Source organism: Limulus polyphemus, unplaced genomic scaffold (genome assembly GCF_000517525.1).
Source record: "Limulus polyphemus unplaced genomic scaffold, Limulus_polyphemus-2.1.2 Scaffold254, whole genome shotgun sequence".
In the NCBI taxonomy this organism is placed as follows: Eukaryota; Metazoa; Arthropoda; class Merostomata; order Xiphosura; family Limulidae; genus Limulus; species Limulus polyphemus.
Genome location: NW_013665864.1, coordinates 117,661 through 126,128, shown reverse-complemented (window position 1 = coordinate 126,128; position 8,468 = coordinate 117,661). Strand labels below are relative to the sequence as shown.

The following is an 8,468-nucleotide window of genomic DNA, read 5'->3' as shown; positions in this document are numbered from 1 at the left end:
CAAAAACGAAGACTTACTCTTTAAATTGCAACCAGATGATTAATCATTATAATTTCAATTTTCAAGTAAAGTCTGCTGGAATCTTATCTGTGCAACAAACTTTAAAAATTATAATGGCTTCCTGTACCTCCCTTTCCTCAACTGCTGGACTCTATCGTTTTTACCACTTATACAGCTGGTTTATCTTCCCTTGCATCATTCTACAATTCTCTAACATCCTCAATTTCAAAAAGTAATGGGTTGTCCTTACCACTTAAACAAAGTGTAGGTTTCCTTTTCCAGTGTTTCTTAACCTTTTTAATACCAGGGACTGGATCACTGCATTTCAAAACAGCTGCAGATCACTTAAGGGCAACTCAATTGAGAAAACTTTCTATTTTCAGATCACAGAAAAACTGAAGAATAATGTGATGTATGTAAAATACAGGTACAATGAAAAATAACTACGATTTGCAAACTAATAGTTGTCAATTTTTATTTTTTTTATCATTGAAATCCACTATCCTATTCAACTTTTTACTTTTGTACATTTTATGTAGGTTTGGTGTTACTTCACATTCTTTAATTTCTAACCAGTTCTTGTTCAGATATTCATCTTTACTTATGAAAATGCTTGTCTTCTTTCATTGATTTTTTTAATAATCTTCCTGTAATACCTTTTAAACCTTACCTCACTTGTCAGAATCATTGTCTGAAAGTTATTTTATTAATACTCCAATTTCTAGTCTATTATGTCCTTGACTGTTAGTTTTTCAAGTCACATTGTGCTCTGTATGAGGCTTCTTTGTTCAGCTTCATTTTATTTTTCTGTGCTGCTATCAGGGTCACAGTCTATTCTTGTAATAAGGTCTCTGAAATGTTCTTTAACCAGAATGCAGTCTGATTTCTCACATTTCTTTCACCAACCTAAGGTGACCTCCACGTATACAAATGATAGTTATTAGTAAGCCTTTCTTTTCACAAAACTACTAATGTATCTCCTGTAATTAACAATAACACATCTTAAACAAGTTTGATCTCAATTTTAAAAACAAAGTGATTTTGAAAATGCTCATTCTAATTAACAGTACAATAACATTTGGAGAGTTTATGTAAAAAATAAATTGTTCTTAATTTGTTTTAATACATAATGAAGTTTTTGGATAACCTTAAGTATTCTTAAATTTACAATTGTTTTTTCTTTTTCACAGTTATTACTTAGTGGTATTTAATTTGCCTAGTATAGAAAAATATAATGTTAACAATTCAGGTTGGGGTTTAGATGTTTTTCCTTAATAAAAATACCATGGGAATAAAGCTTTAACTGAAACTGACAATTCTCTGTACAAAAAACAATGTAATATAATAAGTCATTTGGTAAATGAAAACCTTGGCTTTCTATTGGTTATAAATTAAATATAATGGAGAACTATAGGCAATTTCTGAAAGAGAGTATGTGACAAGTGAGCATGGCAAGAGAGATCTGATTTTCTATTTGATTGCTATGAAAATTATGCTTTACCTGAGTAATGACATTATGAGTAACTTGCATTAAATTTCGTACTTCTTGGAGAGGTGGTAAATAAAAGAAGAGGGGGTGCCTAGAGAGAAAATGTCATAATTCTCATACTAGGAAATTTAGGATTTTTTTTTTAAATATTGCATTATAAAATTAAAAGCTAAAAATTTATATACTGTCAAGAAATGGATTAGCAGCTACATTTTTATTGATATGCCCATAAAGAGGGGGTACATGGATGACAAAAGTTTGGGAAATGCTGTCCTGATGCATGGTTTGATGTTGCTATGACAGAAATGGTTTCAATTTCCAGTTATTTTCATCTTCTTAATATGTATTTTTTTCTTCCAACCAATGTGACATTTGAAGAATTTTATAAGCTTTTTATCCTTAATTTAGGTTCAATAATTTGCAAAACAAGCTAATGAAATTGTTTTTATTGCAACTAATCTAACCTATATATATATAATTAGATCATGACATATCCTACAAAACAAATAATTAATTGGTGGTATTACTGAAACTCATGAGTTAAAAAACAAACATAACAATTCCTCAGTGTTTGCCTTCAACGTTGATTGGATCAATTTCAGGATCTAGAAAAAAAACAAGATTAAGAAACAGAAACATTAGCACTGGCTTAAAAACTCAAACTTACACCTACACAAAAGAGAAACCAAGATTCTTGTTTTTATTTCCAACATATTGAAATGCACTGATCTCTAAGCCTGAAAATTCTCATGCTAAAGCCAATTTATAAACAATATCTGTACTGTAAAGATATGTCATATACACATATACTTTAGTTTTACTACTATAAAACACAAGAAATGGGCTATGTTTTAATTCTCTCATCAATTAAAACCACTGAAAGTTTGAGAAGACTGAAAAGTCTCAAGCTCAGTAAAAGCAAATACAATTTTATAAACATGAATGTTTTTTAGTGTTGAACATAATTAGCTCCAAATATTTTATACACACTTACGATCATTGCATTTCAACACTGTCACTATATGTTATAATCCAAGAGAATGTTTTTAAAATAAATGAAAAATAATCAGTTTCATTACTGCTTGAAAACATCAAAGCTACATTAATCACAACCTTAGTTCTATGATGGAAAATCACTTATTTGTTCCTGAAGAAAAAAATGCACTAAATAAATGTGACTTGCAGTTTTTATTATACAATACATGTACTTGTTAGAGTTAGAAATTAAAACTGTGTTTAATAAATCCATGTTGTATCACAGAATACTACACATAACAGTAGAGTTTGGTATAACTTTGCAATTTAAAAATGTGAAGAAAAAACAGTTGCTGACAAAAATAATTTTCTTATGAAAAGAAATACTAATAACTCTGTACTTTCTTTCCAACTTATGTCTTAGTCATCTCTATTAAACAATAGAGAAATATCAACTTTTCATCAAATATGAAATCTGACCACTGCTCTAAAAATACATGTATTTACATAGTGAAACAGTTTTTACATTACTTTTATGTCTTGTAGAAACAGATTTAGTATGAACCAAACCTCACCTTTAAAGCTAAAAGCTGGAAATTTGGTGAGGTCTATCCCTTTCCCTCCTCCATACTGAGTTTCTATTTTTTCCAATTCTTCTTTCATTTGTTTTTGTGCTTCTGGTGAAGCATCAACTAATCCACCTCCCAGACTCCTTCAAGCACAGTATATTTTGTAAGTCAATCTGCTCTAAATTTATTATAGGCAACTGCTCAGGTTACAAAACATCTACAACTCCAAATAGTTTTAATTAATATAATGTATGCACAAAGTGAAACCTCAAATTTAAAATAAAGGATGGGGTGACTGTACACTACCCCAGAAGTGAAACAGTGACAGCAAAAATAAACTTTCCTAGCACTATAGATAGTCCTACATCTGCTAACAAGGTAGCTTTATTTTCTAGCCAATCATAAAAAGCAAAAAAAAGAAAAAGTTACACCTAGACAAGATTATAAAATTTGCATACAAATTTCACCCGATGCACCACTACTATCAGAGTTTTTCACCATATTGTTTGGCTTGCTTTAATATACTTCTCACAATTATTTCTTTCATGAAACCTATTTAAATTTATTCGTAAAGTAATGATGTAAATGAACAGCCTCTCCTGCAAACCAATTATGTCAGTTTCACTCTATAGCAAAGGATATATGCATGATGAGTACACTGGAATGGGAAGCAACTGTCTGTTGTAGGAAAAACACAAGTGTAGAGGATGACAGAAGACTTTTGAAACATTGTTCTCTACCATTTTTGTGTTTTTTTACAACAGGCTGTTACTGCCCATTCCAGTGTACTCATCATGAATACTCTGCCTAAAAAATTTATCAAAGATATATATGCATTTTGCCATATTTCTCCTCTTTGTTGTAAGTTGCAGCAAAACAATTAGTGATAAAAAAGACAAAAACATTGATTCTTTTACATACACATTAATTTTTATAGCAGACAATTTCATTCAATGATCTAAATAAAAATTATTTTAAATCTATTTTTTTATGATAATGAAATATATATAGTGTTTTTTCAAGTTAGAAGAAATATGTTGGTCTTTTCTCAAGTAATAGTCTGTAACCTGTAAAACTTTTCTGAAAAATACTTTTAAATTAAAATAACGAGATTCCCTTCAACTATTCAAGTCCCAAGTATGGTTGGGTTACCTGTAAGTTCAACTTGGTGACAACCATATGTTGGTAATCATGTTAAACTTTAAAGTAATGGTTACATACAACAAGCTTGTCTGAAATTTCAGGTTAAAAAGCTACATGTATGTTGGTTTAAAAACTGTGCAAAATTCAGATAATCATACTTTGTGTATAAAGATATCTCATACCTGGACAGCAGTTAATAGATAATGGTTTAGTACTGTGTAGTAACTTGAGGTACACTGAAATTTTAATTTTAAATGTTTTTGGAAAATTTATCTCAAGAAAAAATACACTATCTAAATGTTAATTTTATTTTGATGCATTTGTACTCATCACTGTACAAAAATTTAAACTTGTATTTTATTCAAATTCTACAGTTTGGCTTACTGCTAATATTTTAAAGAATATTGTTGATTTTCTTTTTCTCTCAAATTTTAAATATTTTTATTGGTTAATTGCTTGCACAAAATTGTTACATAAGTGCTAACTGTCGGTAATTCTTATGATTACAAACTGAAGAGTTAATTCTGTTATCTTCCAACAATTTATATCACTTTGTTTTGTCAAAGGTGCCAAGGAACATTGAGAGCCAGCATGGGCCCCAGGGCAAACATCCTTGCTGGGCCCCATTTCTCTGTTTTTTAACATTTTTAAAAACTTATTTAAAAGAGGATCCTAAATTAGGACACCAATACACTCATAAACAGACAAAATCATAGCAGCAGCCATTTTTAGCTCACAGTATAAGAGTAAATTGTTATAAAGCAACAAAAAAAAAATATATATATATAAATTACACAGGCCTGTGATGGTTTTATTCTCTTGATATTTTTTCCATGTTCTACAGTAATTCCTTTACGATGAATCCAAAAATTATATTCGTTTTTCTCCATCATGAAGAGATTTTTCACAAAACGTCATAACTCAATACATAAAAGAAAGACCACAACATATAGTTATAGGACAAGATGAAGATTTCACAAAAAAATCAGGATGAATGAGGATGCATATTCGTTTGACATCAATGTTCTTCCCTTTTCTTCAGTTTGTTTGTGTTTTTGGTAACAAACAAAATAATAATTTGATCTATGTAAGAGTTTTTTTTTTCCCAGACAGAAAAAATTAATATCACTTTCGAAATCTGCATAGTTGAATTATGGAAAAATCTGTTATTAAAACCAAAACAACTTTTATGAAGTTTAAATTCGCAAGCCTGTGTTATCATTCAAATTATTTCAATCATTCTTAATGTATCAAACATCTATATGCAAGAAAAGCCAAAAAATATGCTTTTCATGATTAAATGAAGATATAGCTTAAAAGCGCTTTGCAGGCTTTATGGCATAACCAGGTTTCATTCGCCTGTACCCATGGGTAGTTACCCCCTTTTCTCCCATCCACCCTTTATCGGCAAGCCTGCAGGTGCCATAAATCTACCTAGCCAGCCAATCAAATGCAACTGTGACTGCCACTAAAGGATGAAAATTCTGTGAACTTAAGATAGAGTTTTAATATTTTTACATGTACAGTAAAATAAAGCTTATTCATTACTAACAATTAATGACCACATGGTGGTGTGAAATTAAGGAAGCCTACAAAACTTCAAAAAATTCACAACAGATACTCAGCAAAGCCTTCAACAAACCTGTGCATAAATTAACTAACAGCAGCTAAATATGATATTTACTAAATGGATTAGAAGGCCAGATAGTGAATATTACCAAAAAGCTGTGTGAATGCATACCATACCACAAGCAGCAGCATATACAGTTTATATTACAGCATGTTACTTACCTTCATTTTCACTTGCTAGACTTTTTTTTTTAAATGAAGCTAATTTTGAATAGTTACTTCAGATGAAATGTATTTACAGTTGTAAAACATTATGTTGTAGCTTTCTATTCCAATGACATGGTACATGCAATGCATATTGAAATAATTACTTCTAACACTACAGTATCTTAATAGAAATTGCATGTGTATGCAACACTTTAATCCATTAGGACCCTAAGTTGAAATACACATTAATATACAGAGAACAAAGAAATATGATACTTTGCTTCCATAACAAACACCCATTTAAAGTTATATCCAGTATGAGGCAGTAATTAATTATTTTTTTCCATGCCTTATTACAAAACAAAAGTACTGCATGCAGTGCTCATAAAAATGGTGCTGTCCATTTTTAATAAAACATTTTCATGTTCTCTTCTTACAAGTTATAGTCAGATTTCAAATGAACGAATTTGATGATTCATCATGCATCACTCAGCAATAAAGTTATACATTTATCACAAAAATTTTAGGATTAACACAGCTGTTGTCAGGAATGCCACTTGCCACTAACTATCTGTTGTAAGGAAACATCAACACACAAAGCTAAATTGCTGAAATCTAGAAAAGGAATTTGTTTATAAAGGTTCATAAAAAACAACAAATGCTAATGAATTCTGAGCATTTCTACATACTTGCTTTTCTGAGTGTACTCCCTCAACTTTTCAATAAAAAGTTTCTGTATCGGGTCTTGTATTTTCTGAACAGCTACAGCACTAACACCAAAGTTTCTCTTCAGAACAGTTCTTGAAAAAATACTCCTCACAGATAGAAGTTGACAAACATGTTTTATGGCAGTCATCTTGCAATCTATGGGGAAAAAAAGTTTTTTGACTACATTACACACAGTTTTAAAACACAGATTGTTTAACTTTAGTAAGCCTTTGCAGAGATAAGTTGCTAGCCAAAAAAAACATTAAATATGTAGACATAACAGTTGCATAATAGATATACCAAAATTATGACCTTTTTTCTTTTTAAGATCATTTAATTCCACAATTTAATCATTAATGTCAAGTGAACATATTACGATGGATTTATGATGGGGGAAAATGATGTCTAATAATGATGATAAAGACTTAAATACTTATTTAAATATAAAGATCAACTACCTAAACTTTTACATTCATGGCTCCTGTACAAGTATACGTGTAGTGACTGTAAGGTCACGCACATTGACAAAACAAAACACCACTTGAAACCTAGTCTGCGAACATTCAGGAGCAAATAAAAGAAACATTGTTCAATACTTAAAGTAGTAGAAGTACTACTACTAGGACTAGGAGAAAAGAGAAAAATCAAACTTAACAGTTGATATTCTCCGCATGTAATTTCTCTGAAAGTCGAATTTTACCTGCTAAATTAATAAAACCGACAAAACGTCTTCATATATTTTTTAAACAGTCCCACACTAATTAAGTACACTAAAAGTAAAAAACTTAACCCTTAAGTAACAACATTAATTGTTAGTGTTACATAAGCCTTATAAGTTATAACTTCTAAAGTTAAGCTGACTGGTTACATATTTTAAACAAGCGAATATCTAAAATACATTTAAAATAAAATATAAACTAGAAAGCGTATTAACATATTTTGTTATTTGAATATTGCGTTTTTGGTACTTCCTATTAAAAAAACGAAATTTAATTATTTTAACTACTCCTCGACTTACGAAGATGCTTCCTAAGCCTCAACCTAAAGGTTATGAACAGCAACTTCTCGTAGAAAACGAACTTTATCGAGACAAATATACACAGTCACTTGGGGGTCCTAGACATTTGCGATCCTTTAAGTGTTAAATTTTTATATATTCATTACTTTACGAAAACAGTATTTCTTAATAATTTGTAATCTAGTCATTTCAGGAGAAAGTAATAAATGTTTCGGTTCAGTTAAATGAATATCATACAAAAAAGAAAGAAAGATAAAAGTACGCCATGTATCGTTTACATAAATATATTTATGTCGGGAGGACGACTTATTCTCTCGTTTCTACGATATATATACTATCCTGGATAGTTATGTCGTTCGAACGAGATAATAATATGTCATAAATATAACATATTAACTTAAAGGCCTCAGTGGCACAGCGGTATGTCTGCGGACTTACAACGCTAGAAACCTGGTTTCGATACCCGTGGTGGCCAGAGCAGAGGTAGCCCTTTGTGTAGCTTTGCGCTTAACTACAAACAAATAACTTAAAATGATGTTTTGGGACTTATTGATCATCTCGGTTGTTCCATCTTCTAAAATAATTTTAAAAAATCTTAAAGCCAGTCCTTATCATTCATATACTTATCAAGCTTTTTCTTAAACTCTCTTAAGTTTAGTGCCTCTACAACATCTGAACGCAACCCATTCCAAAGTCCAACTATCCTATTAGAAAAATGAAACTGTTGTTACGTATCTGCTCGTTTGTTAATTTTCGGTATAAATTCTTTCCTAGGAACTTCAGCGATACA

General features: G+C 30.4%; 1 protein-coding gene and 1 long non-coding RNA gene across 3 annotated transcripts in view; one reads left to right on the top strand and one right to left on the bottom strand.

Moving 5' to 3' along the window:
• Positions 1 to 8,468, top strand: part of LOC111085153 — a 14,462-nt gene that overhangs the window by 3,050 nt on the left and 2,944 nt on the right. The window contains exon 2 of the long non-coding RNA XR_002609993.1: positions 2,180 to 2,185. This is a non-coding gene — a long non-coding RNA (uncharacterized LOC111085153). The remainder of the gene's footprint in view (positions 1 to 2,179; positions 2,186 to 8,468) is intronic.
• On the bottom strand, positions 2,019 to 7,784 carry LOC106478846 (ATP synthase-coupling factor 6, mitochondrial-like). Of its 2 annotated transcripts, none has more exons than XM_013939419.2 (4): positions 7,679 to 7,784; positions 6,642 to 6,816; positions 3,040 to 3,176; positions 2,019 to 2,094 (listed from the first exon to the last, which is right to left on the bottom strand). In XM_013939419.2, the coding sequence occupies exons 2-4, from the start codon at positions 6,806 to 6,808 to the stop codon at positions 2,054 to 2,056; spliced, it is 345 nt and encodes a 114-aa protein (XP_013794873.1). In that variant the 5' UTR covers positions 6,809 to 6,816; positions 7,679 to 7,784; the 3' UTR covers positions 2,019 to 2,053. The 2 variants fall into 2 exon arrangements, with proteins under 2 accessions (XP_013794873.1, XP_022238215.1); XM_022382507.1 differs by lacking the exon at positions 7,679 to 7,784 and adding an exon at positions 7,119 to 7,213.